The 20,917-nt window shown below is 33.5% G+C and overlaps 2 protein-coding genes across 6 annotated transcripts in view; one reads left to right on the top strand and one right to left on the bottom strand.

Moving 5' to 3' along the window:
• LOC125055087 (juvenile hormone esterase-like) overlaps window positions 1-18,412 on the top strand; it is a 29,132-nt gene extending 10,720 nt beyond the window's left edge. The window contains exons 2-5 of one of the 2 annotated variants that reach the window (XM_047657320.1): window positions 313-363; window positions 9,009-9,156; window positions 14,708-15,957; window positions 16,485-18,412. In XM_047657320.1, coding sequence (XP_047513276.1) covers window positions 320-363; window positions 9,009-9,156; window positions 14,708-15,957; window positions 16,485-17,190 — 2,148 coding nt within the window. In that variant the 5' untranslated portion in view covers window positions 313-319 and the 3' untranslated portion in view covers window positions 17,191-18,412. The remainder of the gene's footprint in view (window positions 1-312; window positions 364-9,008; window positions 9,157-14,707; window positions 15,958-16,484) is intronic. The other variant, XM_047657321.1, reaches the window with a different exon arrangement.
• A 247-nt stretch (window positions 18,413-18,659) lies between these two features.
• LOC125055091 (fatty acyl-CoA reductase wat-like) overlaps window positions 18,660-20,917 on the bottom strand; it is a 35,342-nt gene continuing 33,084 nt past the window's right edge. For all 4 annotated transcript variants that reach the window (XM_047657330.1, XM_047657327.1, XM_047657328.1 and 1 more), the window contains 2 exons: window positions 20,127-20,254; window positions 18,660-19,901 (listed from right to left, as the gene is read on the bottom strand). In XM_047657330.1, coding sequence (XP_047513286.1) covers window positions 19,814-19,901; window positions 20,127-20,254 — 216 coding nt within the window. In that variant the 3' untranslated portion in view covers window positions 18,660-19,813. The remainder of the gene's footprint in view (window positions 19,902-20,126; window positions 20,255-20,917) is intronic.

Here is a 20,917-nt window from a genome sequence, read left to right as displayed (position 1 = left end):
CAAAAGAGGCCTTCGCACGCCAATAAACCACCCAGTATTATCAAACAATATTATTTATTAGAACTCCAAAATGTTTAAATAGCAGCCATTGTTGTAATATATGGGAATGCTATTGTCTGTGCTGCGTCATTGCATTTATCTGTGACCTCTATAGTCTATATTATTGGCGCCATTTTACCTGTTAAGGGTCACGTTATTTGCATTCGTGAACTGGACAATCAGATGAAAATTTTATTATTATAGAAAATAAATAATACTTTATTTACTTATAGTTATAAAATCGCATTTATAAGATTTTGTTTTTCTTTTCAGTGAGAAAATGAATACCATAGATATAGTGAACGAGTTTTTAGATGACTTACGGTGAGTTAGTTTGAGTACTGAACTAACCACAAACATTAATAACTACTAATATAAAATAAAAATATAGCATTAGGCATGAAATTAACAACTAACCCTTAATTATGTGATACAGCTTAAATTTGTTGTATATATAACTAACACTTTAGGTACAGTTCCTCGATGCCACCTAAGTAAATACAGTATGTCACGATGTTTACTTGTTAATTTAATAATCACACGCCAAAAACAAAAACTGAATCAGTACGTATTTGCCTTATTTGAAGATAGCGCATTGTAAGAAAAATAGGCGGGAAAAGTTAATTTTCCGGAATAATGTGTATAATTCTTAAGTTGTGCGTAGCGGTCCGAATTTCTAATTAAATTTCGAACCGATTTTGTAACAACAATTTTAGTTTTATGTTTTTTTTAATTGATGTGTAATTTTATCAGTTCTAGTCTAATCTGTGTTTTTTATTTTATTAAAGTCGTGTAATAGTATTATTTTTGCATAGACTCTGTGATAATAGTGTTTATGGCTAGAAACTTGGAAGATCTGTATATTTTTAAAAGAAATTTTTTACGATATCTCTATGCCCAACAGTCTAATCTAACTTCCGGTAAAACGCGAATAAAAAAAATTGCCGATGTCATAAAAACGAATTCAGAGCATAAAGTTTATATGGATACACTTAATGACGATATAATAAACAACATCGAAGTGTTGCCATTATTTAATAAGGAGTGCAGTTATAAAATGGAACATAAATTTTGTTTTCCCGTCGGCTGTGTTGTCATACCTAAGATGATGAATTGGTAAGTGTCTATGGGTGGTAATAAATACTAATTACTAATAACACGTTTATTTTACAATTGCAACAGTTATATGTATATGTCAATAAAAGCATTCGACTTAGGTTCCTTCAAGAAATAAACATACCAATTCTTAAAAGACCTTTGCAAGTACTCTGGCAATGTAAGTGTCTATGGGCGGCGGTATCACATAACATCAGTTGACCCTCCTGCATGTTTGGTTAAAAAGGTTTTTTTTTTTAAATATTGATTTGCCTCAACAATATGGTGGGCGGATATTTTAATCCCATTGTATTATTATTTAACAGGTAAATAAAAACAAATTTATGTTTGGCTAAGCTAAGTTTAAGGGTCAGATTCATAGTCAAAACTTCGCACGATTTGGCATGTATTAGACCCTAAGGCCGATCACCTACTATTAGCAAAAACAAATGATCACGAACAGATATAAAAACCCAAATTTTTGTAAATTTCTGCCGTATTTTCAAATTAAAATACATATTCTTCAGCATCCAGTGTTAAAAAAATGACGCTACAACATTAGGTTAGGCTTAGATTAAGCAGAGGCTGCTTGACGATTTCGATTTTTTGGGATATTTTCCTTTACCGTACGGGTGGTACAGTTCTTCCGGGAAAATCTTGAGCATAGCCGTGGTTTTAACCTTCGACGTCAGGAACGAGGATGGCTCAAACCGCTAGACGCTGCTTTTCTTATGTTCTCTTTATATTTAATACTCTTATTTAAAGTCTCAATAAAATCGTGTAAGCGTTACTTGTGTGAGTGAGACTAATGACGTGAAACGCTCACTTAATATTTTGTCACGCGTGAGCTGTTCTGTGGTATCGGATGTTATTAGTAATTTTCCTAACATTTCACTTTAAAACGTAAATATAGCGTTGGAGAAGCGTCGTGTAGAACAAAACTAAAATTTAATACTTTACTCATACACATAATTAAATGACGCTTTGATTGCTTTTTTCTTCTTCTTCTTCTTCGTAGTTCTTACTGTAGGTCATGCCCACACCGCTCTATCCTCAGCTTGTCTCAGGGCATTAGGGATGTTGATAACCTTAAGAGTCTTAATTTGGTCTGATACTACAAATACTCTTACACATTAATAGTAGAACAGATGTAACAAAAGAAAATCATAGTATGGAATACACATTCAAGAAACAGAGAACAGCAAAAATGTGTCATTAAAACTAAACCTGAATAGTTATAATTAAAAAATATTTATCAATACTAAACTATTTCCGCATTTTATTATTTTAAATTATTTCAATAGAATTTTATTGATAAGAATTTTATAATGCTCATTAAATTTGATACCTGGTATATATCGATGACAAACATACCTTGATAATATTACCTGATTTCCGATGCGTAATCACTATGAAAATGATTATTTAAAAAGCCGGTATTATTATTTAAACACTGGCACAAAAAAGAGAACGAAGAAACTTTGTGTTGTCTTTGCGACCAAAATAAGAGCCTAAGAAAATTCCCAATGTCTGAACTCTGAACTCAAGTTTACCCTAAACCCCCAATTGGCCATTACCCAATATAAGTAATAAGATTTATTGCTACAACACGATATCATCTCAAATAAAATCAATCGAAACTTCTAGAAAAATTGAACTTTCTTGTTCCTGCCTACCAGACTCGTAATCGTGCTTTGTTCATGTTCCTCACATCAACACTGATGCAAAAAACTCAGTTTTGTATCGCGCAGCTCGAACATACAACGACCAATATTTAAGCCTTGACTTGTTTAAGCTATCGCGGATTATGGTTAAGAGGAGTATTAAGATTATCCATAGCGCAAAATCACCTGCATCATGAGCATATATACACACACTCCTTCACGTACTTACCCTCAGTTTTACACCATCACACAACACAGCCAAATTAGGTACCACTTAGGTTAAATGTATAGAATATTTTATTGTTTGTTTCCTTTTGTAAATTTTTGAACCTTTTTGTTGTTAAATATTATGTATTACATCTCTGGCTATATTTTTAGTGTAACTGTTTGTAATATATAATTTTTATTAGCTGTAGGATTACGAAACAAATAAATAAATAGGTATTAGTAATAAAATAATATGAGCCTTCAACATCTTAGTGACATACATTTTACAAAAATAGATATACATAAATCAAATTTTTACTACTCTAATATATGGCCTCTGTATGGGAGAAGGCGCCCAACTTTTAGCAATTTTTTCCAGCTACCGTTTGGATCCCATCGGCCCATCGCTCTATTCGTCTGCCCTTGTTCCATTTGGACCAGTCCCTTCGGTTACTATTTTAGACCATATGTCATCTGTATAACGGGCTACGTTGCCCCATCTTCATTTAAGATGTAGGGAATATTGCACAGTATCAATTTTTTATGTTTGTCGCGAATACTTTGCGACTGAGGCGCAAACTAGCTGCTGTGGTTTCTGGTGAATGAGCGCTGTGGAACAGTCTACTCCCTAGCATAATGCTGAGCCAGGGCCAATAACAACCACAGAACACACACATATACATACAACACACACACAAAAGGGAAAAGGGAAGAAAAAAAATTTGTTATCTCACTACATTTTTTTAATTTTTTATTATTGTTATTATGTGTGTGTTTTTGTTAGTAATTAATGCTAGGTATGTCTACATTCACTTTTATGACTGTCGTGTAATTGAATAGGTATACCATATATACGGCAATAAAGACATTTCCCTCTCTGTCAAGAGTCGTGACCCATATATCAAAGGTACTTTTAGCGATTTAGGGGATGTAGGATTTTTACAGTTCTATATTTTTATATTTAGGTAGCCAACAGTTAATATAAAAATTACAAAACCAAATGTATAATAATTAACAATGAATTTCCATGAACGGCCTACGTGTGCATGTGTTTATGTGTGTGTGCGTGTTAGTGTTGACTATTTAGTTAACCTTCAAGCGGGCGCGCGTAGTCGAATCGACCGCGCTTAGTACATTTTCGTTGATATTATTGTTATTACCTATCACATTTATTTCTCATTTATAGTAGCCTGTCGCTATATCATTGGGAGTAAAAAAAAGAATAAACCGTTGCTCGGTGCTCTCCCCCGACTCCATAGATCGCAATTGTTTTCGTCCCAGTGCAGTCGTCGAAAAGACTACACGCGCCCGTCGTCGAAAAGGTTACGCGCGACGCTCAACGACACATACCCTCGTTCACGCTCGTAGTAGTTTTTTGCCCATCATTCAATAATATCGAATAAAGCTTGGATTTTTTTATATAAAATGATTCAGACGGTTACCACAAAGTGCAATGCTCGAGGAATTACTAAGAGAAGACGAAGAAGAAAGTAAATAAGGGCTCAGCGACCAAGGCTCTGAAACTTCCGACCACATCGTTGCAGAGGAACCTCGATCTGCTGAGGAATCAAACCACTCGGACTCAGAAGAGGATGATTTGCCAATTACAGAAATAAGTTAAGCTGTTTTACAAGGCTCGATAAAGTAACGAAGTAGCAAAAATCTAACTATAACAGAGTGAGACGTCAAGTTCAAAATATTCTCGCAGAAGATGCGGGCCCTCGAAGGAATGGTGTGGGGGTGACAAAACATACGCAAGCCTGGAGTTTATTCATTTCAGAGAATATTATTGAAAAAGTTGTTGCAAAAAAGCACCATCGTATAACAGAATACGTGACTACAAACTAACAGATCCGGTGAAAATTCGAGCACTTTCCGAATTGTTGTAGTGGGATCCTTGAAGACATCACACGTCAATTTAGAAGATTTTATACTTTGACCTATTTTTTCTACTACTATGTCAGTGCAAAGAATATAATTTCTACTGAAGTCATTGCGGTTTGATGATGCTACTACGCGACAAGCTCGTCGTACTGTCGACAAAGCTGCGCCAATATGAGAAATTTTAGATATGTTTCCACAAAACTGTCTATTGCCATATTCAGTGGCAGAGAACGTTGTAATTTATAAGATGATGGTTGGCTTTCGAGGAAAATGACCTTTCCGATAGTACTTGAAATATTTGTTTCTTTTTCATACTTTTAATTACTTTTTTGACAAATTAGAGTTTGAAGACAATGATAATATATCTAAGGACAAATAAATAAATAAATATTGAGTAATTAGTGCTTTCTTTCTCTTATTCATCCCATAGGTCTTTTCGGTTACGCGCGCCCGCTCCCGTTACAAATGACCGCGCGCCCGCTTGAAGGTTAATAAATCATTTGTTGCAGGCCTTGAATGTCAAATTTATTAAATAAATCATACTGGGCACAAATAAACCAACAAAATTAAAAATTTTAAACTTTAAAGTATATAAATGACAACCCAATGGCTAAGTGCTTTATAGTCAAGGAGGCTCACAAAATACTGTTTTTGCGAGCGCAATTTAAGTTATTTTTGTCATACCCGCAATATGTTTAATTGCAAATTATTTGTTTATTATTTATTTCTTATTGTGCTCTTAGTTTAATTATAAAATGTAAGTGATATGTAGAAATTATTGTCAAATAGCGTTAACATGTCAAAAGAAAGAGACTAGCTCATGACACAAGGAATCCTGGTGTGGGGGCTAGTGCACTTTCTTTTTAATTAAACATCTTTTTTATTAATAAAGTTTTTTCTATATTGCTTAAATCACAATTTTTGTCTACAACGAAATCCATTCAATTTCAAAGGGACTCGGTCAAACATGCGTTTTAAACGCGATGTAAGTACCTTCAAGGACTAATACTTGGGGTATAATGCGGGTAATCCTATATTATTATAAAAAATAACGGTTGTTTTTCACACTAAACATTAGTGCTAGGTTTATAGGACAGTTGTTTACCTTGGCCTGTATTCTAAAACGTCAAGCTTAAGTCTAGTTTCAGGACCTGTCAAAACTATTTTTTCTGTATGAAGGTTGACATATTTGACAGCGCTCTGTTTTGTTGTCTGAAAGGAGATTATTAAGTATTGTATGTAAGAATAATAAAAATAGTCTAGTACTTAAGTTAGAAATGCCCTTTCTATAGAAAATGTGTCGACTCCTATCAATTACAATTCCTATGTATACGTATATAGGTAAGATGTAATTTTGTATTTTTTTATCTGTAGATAAATTGGCGTTCGAAGTTTAAAATCGTGAATGTAAAAACACTTGTCGTGACCGGAACTTATTAAAATTATAAACTGAATTTTGATCAAAATTCAAAAATGGAATTCACTATGCCATTTCCGTTCAATCGTAGAACGTTACGAGGTATTACACATTCACAGTGTTGGCCTAGTGGCGTATAAACTCAAAAACTACTGGACTGATTTCAATAATTCTTTCACCATTACAACGCTACATAATCACCCGTGTAACATATATTATATTTAATTAAAAAATATGTCCTGAATCATGGCCTAAATTGCGTTTGTGATAATAATTTGCTTGTATTACTCATTCTCAATCGATAGTTACAAAAGATGTTATTTTTATAAAACTATGTGACGACGGCTTATAATCTTATCAGGCTCGTGACAGTCAGTATTCGTTAAGGTGTAACCTAGGTGAGTTGCGTGAAATATTTACGGTATTTAAATATTTTCTCATTTTTTCAAATATAATCATGAAAATTTTCTGTTAAAGTGCGAAAGGTTACGTAATATGATAATGAAATTGTGAATGTGTATTTAAAAAAATTTAATCAGTGGCGCTACAACCTTTTTAGCCTCAGATTTCTGTATCATGATCATTTGTCAATCTAATAGGCTTCCTGTGCCTTACACACGCTGTCGATTTTTTTTGTCTAAGGCAAGCCGGTTTCCTAGTCATGTTAAATGCGAAAGAAGGAAAGTCTATTGGTGTTTAGCCGGGGATCGAACCTACGACCTTAGGGATAAGAGTCGCACGCTGAAGCCTAGTGGCCAACAATGATCTGTATTACCTTATTTCAACGTTTTACGATTGAACGGAAACGGCATAAAAATTCCATTTTTGAATTTTGCTCAATATTCAGTTTCTAATTTTAATAAGTTCCGGTTACAAGTGTTTTTACATTTGCGATTTTAAACTTCGAACGCGAATTTATCTGCAGATAAAAAATCTATGATAACTCCAGTAATGATGTAATGTCTATATAGTAACTTATTGAATTAAAGTCTGTACGTGATTCAAGTGTAGTATTAACAAAAAAACTATTTTAAATTAATGTGTTTGTCTTTCTCTCATGTTTAAGGTATGATTACAGAAAGACAATGCTTTATCTAGCTTTGTGAAGTAGATATTATTTGTGAATAAGGAAAAGATATGTGTAACTAATTAGATAACAAAATCTGATTTTCTTTTATATCCTCAATTGTACAGACTGCACGGTTGGGCATTTTTATAAATATTGAATTAACATAACGTATAGCATAATGTAGCATTTCAATGGTGAAAGAATTTCAGAAATCAGCCAGTGGTTTGTGACTTTATTCCTTACAAGCATACAATAGACATCGACTTTGGAAGGAATAATTTTATATTTATTGGATAAGAGAGTTTTCTTCTTCTACTCTTTTTCTTATTATCTTATCGCCTTTCCAACAAAAATAATCATCAAAATGGGTTCTTAAACGACGAAGTAATCCGCGAAAACAACAAAAATATAGTAATAATATAAATCGATTTTGACGTCGGTTAAAAATACTATTTTGTATAATCTAATCATTTATTTTAATAATCTAGGATTATCTATACTAATGTATAGACATAGACACAATATAGAAATGCGTTTCGCTTTTTAAATTTAACACATGAAAATATTTAAAGTGCTAACGTGTCATTGTCACAATTTGAGTTTTATCTATTCTCGTTAGTAGAATTTTTATCACGAAATGACATAATTGCTTCGTAAATAAGATAGGAGTTATTTGATTGATTGGAATGGACTTGTCAATTAGCCGAAATTTTATTTAGATTTTTTATGTAATTAGACGCAAACGGCCAGGGACCTGGTGATAAGTGATACCGCCACCCATTGCCAGAATGCGTTGGCGGCCCTAATTCGTTTTGGTTAGGAAATACTTGAATGGGCAGCTAGTTCCACATAGTGGTAGTGGAAGGGCAAAAGTGCCTCAAACGCGCACTTGTGGAACGACGCACGTCGAGGTGACACGGCCTAATGTTCAGTGTTAAAAACAGCCGTTATTTTTATAGAAAAATACGACTACCCGCATTATAGTCAAAATATTAGTCCTTGAAGGTATTTACATCGCGTTTAAAACGTTTGACCGAGTCCCTAGGAAATTGAATGAATTTCGTTGTAGACAGAAATTATGATTTAAGCAAGAAATAAAAAACTTTATTCAAATAAAGTGTGTTGCCTTTCAAGAATTTGTACGCTCTTTTAAGTGGGCAGCTTGTTCCACATTATAACACGAGTCAGTTTGGTGACGGTAGTTGGAGGGATGTTCACTTTGTTTGAAGGTGTCAACTGTATTTAAATAAAAGCTTATAACTAATATAAATTTCAGGGTGGGGTGACACGCTGGACTAAAAAAAAATTAACTTATTTACTCGACTAATTCACTTCGGGTGTTAGTTCGATATAAATTCGTAAACAGCTGAGCAACTATGGCACATGCTCCAGATTCTTAATAATATGTTTATATATTTCATAAAATGTGTTTCGAATTCATTTAAAATATTAAAAGCGAACAGTATATACTAATAGTTACAAATATACCTAAAGTAGGTCTTTTAATAAAAACACAGATATGTATGTAAAAAGATTAAAAATAGGCAATTTGAGAAATATTGGTTAGAATACAAACAATATTTAAAGTAAAAATAAAAACATAAAGCGACTCATTTATAATTTTATTTTCCAGCGGCGGTAGAATGGTCGACACGCCAACAGTTCGAGTGGAGCAGGGCCAGCTGCAGGGCAAGCTAGTCAACGGGCCCTCGGGGAAGGGGTTCTACAGCTTCCAGGGTATACCTTATGCTGCACCACCACTCGGATCTTTGAGGTTTAAGGTGGGTGCTTTCAATGTTAATACTAGTGGTTGGCACTTAATTGAGGTCGCGTTTGAGGTAGCTATGGACATAGAACCAGAACCGAATACAGTCGCAATTACAAGCTATTTCGGAGCAAGTCTTTATAATGTTTAAAGAACTTTATTTCTCATTACAAAAATTATTTTTTATTTACATGAGAAATTTAATATTAAGTATATACGAACGAGATACACGTCGTCATCAGCTAACCCAATTTTAGTCTAATGGACCCATTCTGATGTGTGTCTTTAATGCCCTTTTGAACTGATCAAACACGCCAATGTTACGAACCTTAGACGGCAACCGATTAAACAATTGCACACCCTCATACCTAATAGATCTCTTTAAATAATTTGTGCGCGGCTTTGGCAAGATAAGCAAACTCGCTCGACGAGTATTGCGTGTAGTGGTGTACTTGATTTTATTAAATGATAAGTTACTATGTAGAGAGTTATTTAAAATTTTTTTAATAAGGATACAGGTACTATAAACATATAGTTGTTTAATCGTCATAATTTTAGTTTCTTGGTAGATTTTATTAGTAGGTGTTAAAAAATTGTATCTGAATAGTGCTTTTATTAATTTATTTTGTAGTGTTTGTATTGTAGAAATTTTGTTTTTGCATGCTGTACCCCATATTTCAATTAGGTATATGAAATGTGGCTTGACTAAACAATTATAGATCAAATGACGTACAGATTGCGGAATGCATTTAGATATTGACCAAAATCTGCCTATAAGTGATTTTAGTTTGGTAATTATGTGTGATATATGAAAGTTCCATTTTAAATTTGTATCCATTCTAAGACCCAGATATTTCTCCCATTTTTTGTTATTGATTTCAACGTCTTGAACTTTAAGCGGTTGAAAGATAGGAATGAGTTTATTTGTTGCCTTGAATATTACATAAGATGTTTTTGAAATATTAATTGTTAGAAGATTTTGTTGAAACCAAGAAGATAGAACATTTAGGTCTGATTGAGCTTGAGCAACCAAAGTCTGGATATTTGAACCAAAGTAAAATAAGCAGGTGTCATCAGCGTAGAGAGTGATTCGGCCGTGTAAACCGAGTTCGTGAATGTTGTTAATATATATTAAAAATAACAACTTGCCTCCTGAGATTCCGGAAGTGGTAGTAGTGAACTCGTTTCTAATAAGTCTGCCAAGTCTTGTGGTAGATGGACTCTAATGTAATAACAGCGTACGATGGTAGCGTGATATATTTTATATTAGTGTGATTTGTGTGATTAGTGTGTCAAAGAAGGCTGAGCACCTACTGGTCTATAAAAATAAATTGGCCAACGAAACATGTTGTCCATTGAAATGTTACAATTTGAGGGCCGACCTCAAAATTTTTAGAGGAAGCAATTGTTTATGGGACATGTAGGGGGGGTCAATACAAGCTTAAACCCAAGTTGGTCCCCGGCCGCCATCTTGGAAAAAGGGGTGAAAACACGTTTTCGGCTATATATCCTAAACTATCTATCGTACAAAAAAATTGTAAAGACATATTTTGTAGCAAATCGCTTTGCCTACAATTATGTCTATGACTTTTTATTGCGTCCTCTAAAAAATATTTAGCCCATGTAACATTTTAATGCACTAATGCTATCATACATTACTGATTTAGCAGTGATAATGGAAATTAATTAATTAATTAATTGCGTAACACAGTAAAATTATATAACTTTGACAGTCATATCAAGAGCTGGTATTGAAATTTGATTAATGTTCTTTTAGCAGTTGACTCGAGTTCTTTTGTTATTTTTGGTTTCTTTTTGTACTTTTTGCTGTTTGCATTATGCTTATGCCACACATTGGCCTCGATAGAGCGGACAGTCTTCTGTTAGTGACGATTATTTAAATGCTCCACAGTTCAAACAATTTGTATGACTGAAAACTTAGCGATTATAAAGAGTAGCGGAGTGTTTCTTGCCAGTTATTCTTGTCCGCTCTACGCTCTTGACTTGCGAACTGGTAGGAAATGTAAATTTAGAATCAATTTAACATCTTTTCTGTATATTATTTTGAGTTTAAGTTTATTAACTCTGGTTAAAAACAAGAACACTATGATTATAAGAAAGAGACTTTAATATTTATTTAAAGCAAATTTTAAGAAATCGTATCTAAGAAAAATCACAAAGGAATTGTATTACATAAGACTGCAGCTACTGGAACTAACCCAAGTAACACTGGCAACATATCAAATGACTATATGAAATGAAGTGGCCTCTACTACATTATTTATACGAATACATAAGGGATCTTTGCTCCAATTCCTTGACAAGTGTTGCCTCTTTCACTCCACCATTTCACACAAGCATATATGGTCGGGCTCGCATTGATTAAACTAATCTTAAAAAAACATAATGAGCCGTTCAATTAACAGCATAGCCTTTTAACTAAACAGCGCCGTTTAACTAGTGGCCTTAAAAATATTAGCTGTAGCGTTCGTAACAACATTTAATAAACTGGCTGGCTAATGCTTAGGCCATTTGTAGGACAGAGTGACCATGTGAAAGAAATAAAAAATATGTAACATCTGACAAAAAAAATATTTATTTAAATTTAAATAGCTTGAGCCAGTCATAGCTTAATTTACGTTATTATTGTCACTACATTGTACTTGTTGTGGTTTGCCGACGCCATATTGACAGTTTGAAGAGTTTCGTTTGAGTTTGAGAGTGGCAGAAAGTGGAACTAAATTTAAATTAACAGCCAACGGCTAGGCAAGTAATGAAACGTCATCAATCCAAGTCTTTTGCCTAGTTGTTTGATCAACTGGTTGAATATCTTCAGGCCGCTAGTTAAACGGCGCTGTTAAGAGGCTAGGCTGTTAATTTAACGGCTGCTACATTGAGCTCAGATTAGGAGTAAAACTATAACTCGTTTTGAATGCTATATAGTGGTCATGGTCAGCGACCGACCAAGGTTAGGAGATTAAATTTAATAATTGCGTAAATTAACGAAAACATTAATTTGAAATTATGCCTTTTTTAAATTTTCTATTTATTACTATGTAGGTAAAGAATATTGTAATTGTTTAATACCACTTTAAAAATACCTAAACTCTGAAGTTTTATGGTATTATCTGAATAATACTTCACTTCATACAAAGAAGATATTTAAGTTTTCTTTTTGTTTCATAAAATAAACAAATTTATTATATTAATAACAAAATTATATTTATTATTTAAAATATCGGTTAATGTGTTATTGCTTAAACTAAGAAATCCCTTCGATACAACTTTAGATTAGGACATAAATCAGATTAATTGCGATAAACTTGTTTAATCCACATTCGTAAATCGTTTATACAACAAAAATACCTTTCAAGGTCTTCTAGTGGCTGGGACATATTCGTATAAAAGAAAAATGTACCCTTTTCGTCTTTAAACCCAAATTGAGGAGTTTTTCAATTGTAAAAGGTACAAATCTGATGATGGGATTCTGAACAGATAATTTATTGAGGTTCGTTGAAGCGATTAGGGTTTAAAATTTCGTAACGACTACGTAATGATGAGCTCCAGATCCCAACAGTCTTTATCGAATAGATAAAACAATCATAGCACTCCCTTTCGTTATTTCGAGATTTTTGCATTATAGAAGTAAACTGTTTCAGTAATTAACTGAAATTTATGAAGATCTGGAACCTTGCTCGTTTTTTCTTTGACAATTCACACCAATTGACCTAGTCCCATGCTAAGCTGGTGAAGCTTGTGTTATGGGTACTAGGCAACGGATATACATACATATTATTGATAGATAGACATATAAATACATATTTAAACACCCAAGACCTAAGCACAACACCAAATGCTCATCACATCGATGTTTGTCTCAGCCGGGGATCGAACCCGGGACCCATGAATTCGCAGTCAGGGGTACTAACCACTAGACCTCTCATTTCTATGCCCACAAGAGTAATATCGGTGGTAGCATTGTTTCCTTTCTCGTTATTTGGACAGACACAAAAATAATTAGAGATTAGCGCGATCATCAATTTACAGACGCTTCATTTACCCATGTTAATGAGACGAATCCCTGAACATTGTAATTAGTTTAATTGATTGAAATAACACAACTTATACACAACTTCTACACAACTTACACAAGTGTATACACTTACACTTACTAACAGAAAATAAAGCCGGTGGCGCGACATCCTTGTCCTCAGATTTCTTTCATTTCTAATAGACGTTTTGGGTCTACGGCAAGTCGGTTTCCTCACGATGTGTTTCTTTACCGATCGAGCTAATGTTAGATGCGCATAGAAAGAAAGTCCATTGGTGCCCAGCCGGGGATTGAACCTACGACCTCAGGGATGAGAGTCGCACGTTGAAGCCACTAGACCAACACTGCTGAACTTCCTTTCTACCTTACTAACAGGTTCAAAGCAATTTACGTAAACCCCTATAGTTTGACTGATGTGTAGCAGGGACGAGTGTATAGTATTTTAGAATAAATTCAGTGTTCTAAGTCTTATTAATGCAGTGGCATGGCCTCTCTCACATTGAACTAGCGTGATTTGTAAGTTTTCACTACGTCTAATAATATACACGTAATTTTGGGTAAAGACTTGTGTTTGGTCGGGAACGCAAATACTATAAAACAATTTTCTATCTGTATTTTAGGGGATCGCATTGAAACGTATTGTTTTGAATGAAGAAAACAGTTTATTGTTTGAGATTTTTATGATTTTTTTTTATTTTCTTGTCACAATATACAAATTTTTAATCTTGTCACATTAAAATTTGTATATTGTGGTTCTTTTACCAATGTATCAGTGTGCCGAGCGTTGGCAAGCTTGTATCAATAAAATACAAAAAATAGATGTAAAACGCATGGAGTTGATATATAATAATTTGTATAATTATGAAAGAAAAATGGTCTCCCCCAATCTAATAAGTTCAATAAAAATAGTCCACTTGAAACTCTATTGGTGCTGTGTGTGAATTTTTCGATAGCGATATATCACAATGATAAATGATAAACACAAACCTGACATCTGATAAGCGGCTTAAGATTGACGTATTTGTGGAATAGAAATAAAATTTGGGTTCATGAACCGCCTTATGCTATTTTTATATTAATTACCTTGGCTATTAAAAAGTGTGGCGGAGATTCTATTCCCACTTCTTCTTTTCCGTTCTACGCCGTTGATTTGAGAACTGGCAGTAAATGTAAAATTAGAAGCATTTAATGTATATTTATTTTTGACATTCAAAAGTGTACCTACATTGTGTTGCCTAAATGAATAAATGATTTTGACTTATTGACTACCTGCAGGGGGCTTAGTCAAGATGCCTTAAAAATGACAGTTCGTGTCGACAAATTTTCATACAAATGTAGTTTTCGACTTTCTACATACACTACTGTTAAGGCATCTTGACTAGGTCCGTTTAACTTCAATGAATAAAGGAATTAACGGTAAGTAACGCGATATAGGTCTTATATATCATTTTAAAACCACGAACGAAGCCGTGATTTCTTTTATAGCACGTGTCTTACGTATATTTTCTATTTCCAGGCCCCTCAGCCACCGCAACCATGGGACGGAGTCCGTGACGCTACAGCAGAAGGCAATGTCTCCGCCCAAATCGACCAAATGTTCGGCACCCCATACTCTGGCGATGAAAACTGCCTCTTCCTTAACGTATACACCCCAAACCTAGATGGTGAATTCTTGCCAGTCATGGTCTATGTACACGGAGGCGCTTTCCTGTTTGGATCCGGTAATTCTTCATTTTTCGGTCCCGACTATCTCATTGAAAAGGATGTCGTCGTTGTCACAGTTAATTACAGATGCGGTGCACTCGGATTCCTTAGTTTAAATACCCCAGAAGTTCCCGGAAATGCTGGATTAAAAGACGTCGTCCAAGCCCTTAGGTGGGTGAAGCAGAATATCCAAAACTTTGGCGGTAATTCTGGTAACATCACCGTCTTTGGTGAAAGTGCCGGAGGGGCAATCACCTCTATATTAGCCGCTAGTCCCTTATCTAAAGATTTAATCAGCAAAGCAATAGCTCAATCCGGAACGGCATTATGCCGTTGGTCCCTACAGGTTGATCCAGTTATGAATGCAAGGAAATTAGCCAAAGAACTAGGCTGTGAATCGACTGATCTGGGTGATATTTTAGAGTTTTTATTGACCACGCCAGTTAAAGACATCGTCGAAGCCAACACAAAAATAGATCCTATAAGTGAGCTATTCCAAAAGGGAGTCGTCACATTTGCCCCAGTTGTAGAAACTGAATTCCCCGGAGTGGAAGCGGTTCTGACTGAATCTTATATAGATAGCGTTACTTCTGGTAAAGTAGCAAAAATTCCTATCATGGTCGGTACCACAACTCTAGAATGTATCACAGAAAAGGTTGATGTACCAATATTCCTTGCTAATCAGCTGAATGTTACCAATCCAGAAGATGTAAAAACAATTGAAGGTAAAGTTAAAGAATTGTACTTCAAAGATTCTGAAGGTTTGCAAGAATCGTCGGTACTTGTATCGGATTTGCTTATTAATTATGGAGCACATAGATTGGTCACGAACTTGGCGAAAGTGTCTGATCAGCCAATTTACTTCTACAAGTTTGATTATATTGGGGAAATGAATTTTTCAAAAAAGCTCCCAATGAGCTTAGGAGTTCAACATGCTGGACATTTGGATGAGCTGGGATACCTGTTTAAGGCTGATCTGCTGAAAGACGTGGAACCGACTCCTCAAGACCTCACCATGAGGGAACGGATGGTACGGCTATGGACCAACTTTGCTAAGTCTGGGTAAGTTTTGTGGTACCATTATGCTAATTATATTTAAATAATTTTTTATTACGTGAATTCGGTTGAAGCATAGTGTAATATATGCCTTACATTTAATTTTCAATTACTTAATTTATCTATTTTCTTAATTTTTTGAAACAGTGCGTTTAACCCAACTTTTTGGCTTTATATGTTTAGTAATGAAATAGTAAATAAATATAATATCTTAAAAAAACCAGTGGCGCTAGGTGCAGTGGCCTGGGCCTTCTGTATCTGTTTCAAGATCATTTGTCAGTCTAATAGCCAAGTAGGTGATCAGCCTCCAGTGCTGTGATATATGCCATCGACTTCTTGGTTCTATCGCAAGCCGGTTTCCTCACGCTGTTTTCCTTCAGCGTTGGAGCGTATGTCAAATGCGCGCATAGACACAAAGGCCCTTGGTACACAGCCTGGGATAGAACCTACGACCTCAGGGATGAGTGTCGCGCGCTAAAGCCACAAGGCTAAAACTGCACTAAGACTTACATATTTAAATTTAATCTTTACAGAAATCCAACCTCCGAAGACAACTTCTACCTAGCGGTAACATGGACACCGGTAACTAAAGACAATTTTTGTTATCTAAACATCAGTAATGAGCTTTCTGTAGGAACCAACCCTGATAAAGATAGAATGGAATTGTGGGATGATATTTACGCAAAATACTACAAACCACGCGAACAATTTGTCAACGAAATCCAAGCCACCGCAGATGTTGTTGACTCAACACCCGTGATAGTACAAGAAACAGTAATTCAAACAATCGTTAACAACGAACCGGCTGAAAATATTATCGTTGTTGAAGAAACAAAAACGAATCTAGCCGATTTCGAGAAAAAGGTTGAAGAAATCAAAAGTGCTATGGACGATGCGTTGGCTCAAAACGGAACAGAAACCATAAATATCGTTCAAGAAGAAATTAAAGAGAACTCTCTAAGTAAGCTAATTGAGAATTCAGAAGGTGAAGAAATTAGATCCGTTCGCGAAATAGTAACCATTTACAAAGAATCGCACTCGAATGGCGTTGATGACCATAAACTAAATGGGAACGCTGATAAGAAACCTCGTCCGTCCAACGAAATTAAAATGGTCCAAAACAGCAATACCGACCCTAAAGACGTGATTAGAGCCAACGACCCACCGGAAGACGATTTGCCCAAAAACATTGGTGTAAACAAATTCGTAAACTTCTTTGAATCGCTCGGTAAAAAGTGATTTGTTCCAAGAATTTACGCCTATTTCACTACCATTAAGTATATGAAATTTGATAGCTCCATTTCTTTTTGAACTGATATATCTTTCTAATGCGTCATTAACGTAATTGACGCGATATTATAATAAAGTTTAAAGTTATCTCTGGAATAATTAGAAAGTGCCAAAAATCTAGTCTGTCGATTGACTTAGATCATCGGGCCAATAAGCTTGTAATACATATTGCTATCCCTTACAATTTCAACATCATTGTAGGAGATAGATAACCTATCTCGAAAATCAAGATATTCCTATAGGATTTATGTAATTGTTACGTGATGGCAACACTATCCATAGATTAATAAGTAGTTAACTATAAACAGTTTTGACTTAAGTGTTGTGAAATGGGTTCCAAATATAAATAATAATAGGTTAGGGTGAACAGTTTTAGGCGCCATTTCTGAATTTAAAAAATATTCCATTATACATTTGAAACTTGTAATAATCATTTCTTATGTAATTACTTATTTAAAGTTACATTCCTTCATGCATTTAATTGTAAATTTTGCATTTAATAACATCGAAATGTTTGACATTATCATTCCAATTTTGAAATCATTATTTAAATTTTACTTTCTATTTGTGTTGCTAGTTTTTAGAAATTTCCCAATTTTTAATGATTGTATGAGTGATGTCTAGTGCCTTTATATTTTAACATTTAAATTTTATTTTGTCTTATACTTAATTTTTTGTTTTCATATATACATATTTATATTCAGAAGATTGCATTAATTTAAAACGACTTGGTCGTATTTTTATGTACATGAAAATTTCATTATATTTTATACAGCTTTTAAGATATATTTTTGTTTGGAAAATAAATGTTATCTTTTAGAAAAGAATGAAGCTCTTAGTCTTAAAATTTCGTATCTTTTTACCTTAACACATTCCGGAAAGAATAGAGACATATACAACATATTTACTTCCATTATATTATCTTCACGTCACTTTATCTTTGCACGTCGTTAGAATATATTAAAAGTAGTATTTCCGCATATTCAATATGACGTCATTAATGTCATTTAACTGCCAAGATATTGTGACCGAATTTTGCAATCATAATATTTTTTTTATTAAATTTGCTTTATGTAGATACATTCTGTGCCAATACTATCATTTTTGTTAATTTAAGTTGAACAAGATGTGTATTTTTATATAATTATTATGAATAAATTATGATAAATAATTGTTGTTTTTGTCACTTTTTATTACATCCGATTTTATCGAGAAAGCTAAAACCTATTTTGTAAAAACTATTTTTATCATTAAGTCTTTTTCCGACTAAATATTACCGATATACATATATATGAATTTTTAGGCCCTAATTAAATTTGGATAGTTATATCATTTGAACCATGTTAAAATACATAATAAAAAAATCTTAGTCAGACGTGTTGTTTCACTTTAGGTTATTAGAAATGAAAACAATCATACATCATTTACAATGTTTATTAGCACCACAATAATTCGTAATAAACAATATTTTTAACAGCTAGCGAATAATAAAATTAATTTAAGTGGTAACATTTGATATAATAAAGTGGAAGTAATTTCTTTAATAAATTTTGTCATGATTTGTATGACTAGCTATGTACAAATTATACAAATAAAATTAAAAACTATACAATACAATTTCATATACTCAATTTTAAGGAATGTTTTAAACAACGTTGCCAGTGTTAAAATATGGAAGTGGTGGGAAAGGTATAGGTGACACCTAGATGGCGTTATTTACAAAATATATTTTATTATAGGATCGCTATTTTATTCTGCTACACGCAGGTTCATCAATTTCTATTGATACATAGTCATATGGGATACAGTACAAAATATATAAGATAATTTAATTTACGAATATATATTATATGAAATTATTGGCAGTTAGTTAAACCGAGTGAAATATCAATTTGCTTTAATTGTAAATATGTTTAAACTGTTTTAAAAAGGACGGGGAAAATGATAGTGTAGTTTCTTTTATAAATGATTTAACGGGAATTAAAATATACATACTATCATACCATTTTCAAATGTCGTGGATTAACTTTGCACCGTATCTTTAAATGTACTTATTCTTAGTTTAAAAAATTACCATACACAATTTAATATCTACAAATAAAATCCTATATTGTAAACCCTACTTATCCTTTGGATATTTGTGTCTTCCACAGGTGATAAATTGTATCACTAATTTAAACGTCAAATTTAATGTCCTTTTTGAATCTGTCAAAATTACTGTAAACGCACTTTTAAACTTCTAAAAACAGTAGCATAGCAGTAAGATCTATTAAATTATATAAAAATCGGACCTGATTGTAGAACCTAGTCATTTTTAGTTTAAAAATAACTGTTGTAAACACTTTTATTGAGAAAACTGAAACAAAATTCAAGGATTTTATTAAAACCCTTTAAAAATGGCAATAATTTTTTTTGACATACTGTATGTTTTCGGAATGTCAAATGTTTATTTTGACTTGGAAGCTCGAGAAATACTATTACTAAGAATGAGCTATATTTATGAATAATAGGTAATTATTACAAGACCCAAACAAGCACATAAAATTTGACGGTAATTGTAGAAGATGATTTATTAAAATATTCTCGTCAACATCGTCCATAGACAGTAGAACACGAAGGCGTAGAAACAGATCCGCACTACCTGATGTAGGTAGTATAGTCTGTAATAAGAAAATTGTGTTTTTTACTTATTATTTAACAGCTTTTGTATAAACTTCATTTTTCAATTAGAGTTAAAATAACCAAAAAAAAAACAAGGTACAACTCTTTTAAGGTATTGGCTATTTATTATTTTCATGTAAATATCAGTTCAATACAAGATTCGATTACAGTTAAAAGAAAAAAGAAGTTTACATCGGGAAAACCGCTATTGTCCCTACAAATACCTTTTCCACTTAATCCTGGCCTGAGGCAGGGTCTCGTCTCCCTCTTTGAAGAGGTACCGCCTGATACCTGCTAAGTACTCATCAAAGTACTCCTCCCAGTCTACTTGCTTCATGCTGAATGGAAATATCTAAAACCCAACAATTCGTAAAATTCAGTATTATACAATAGAAACGTTATTATTTGTTTATTTACGTGACCGTAAAATTTATATTATTAAATTTAGGATTTATCATATAAAACCTTATTTTATTTATTAGGTAGGTACATTACGTAAATATCACGGGCTTTTCAGCAATCGTTTAATGCTATAAATTCCCGTTTAAAGGTCTATACATACGAATTGCCCATATCTTTATAGGCAATTCGTATGTTATTTTATTACTACATTATCATATTATTGAAATATATTATTACATTATCTAATTGAATAATCAATGAATGAATCAGTGGCGCTACAACCTCTTTAAGTCTGGGCCTCAGATTTCTGAATCTGTTTCATCCAATCTAATAGGTAATCTAGTAGGTGATCAGCCTCCTGTGCCTGACACATGCCGTCGACTTTTTGTTTAAGGCAAAGGTTTCCTCACGATGTTTTCCTTCACCGTACGAGCGAGTGTTAAATGCGCACATAGAAAGAAAGTCCATCGAACCTACGACCACAGGGATGAGAGTTGCACGCTGAAGCCACTAGGCCAACACTGCTCTATTATCTAAATAATATTAATTATAGTATGGTTTCACTCAAATAATCATTAGTCTTTTTTTTTCAGAAGTAGATAGTACCTATTGT

Source organism: Pieris napi, chromosome 13, assembly GCF_905475465.1.
Source record: "Pieris napi chromosome 13, ilPieNapi1.2, whole genome shotgun sequence".
Lineage (NCBI taxonomy): Eukaryota > Metazoa > Arthropoda > Insecta > Lepidoptera > Pieridae > Pieris > Pieris napi.
Note: the sequence above shows the minus strand (reverse complement) of the source record. Positions and strands in the feature narration are given on the sequence as shown.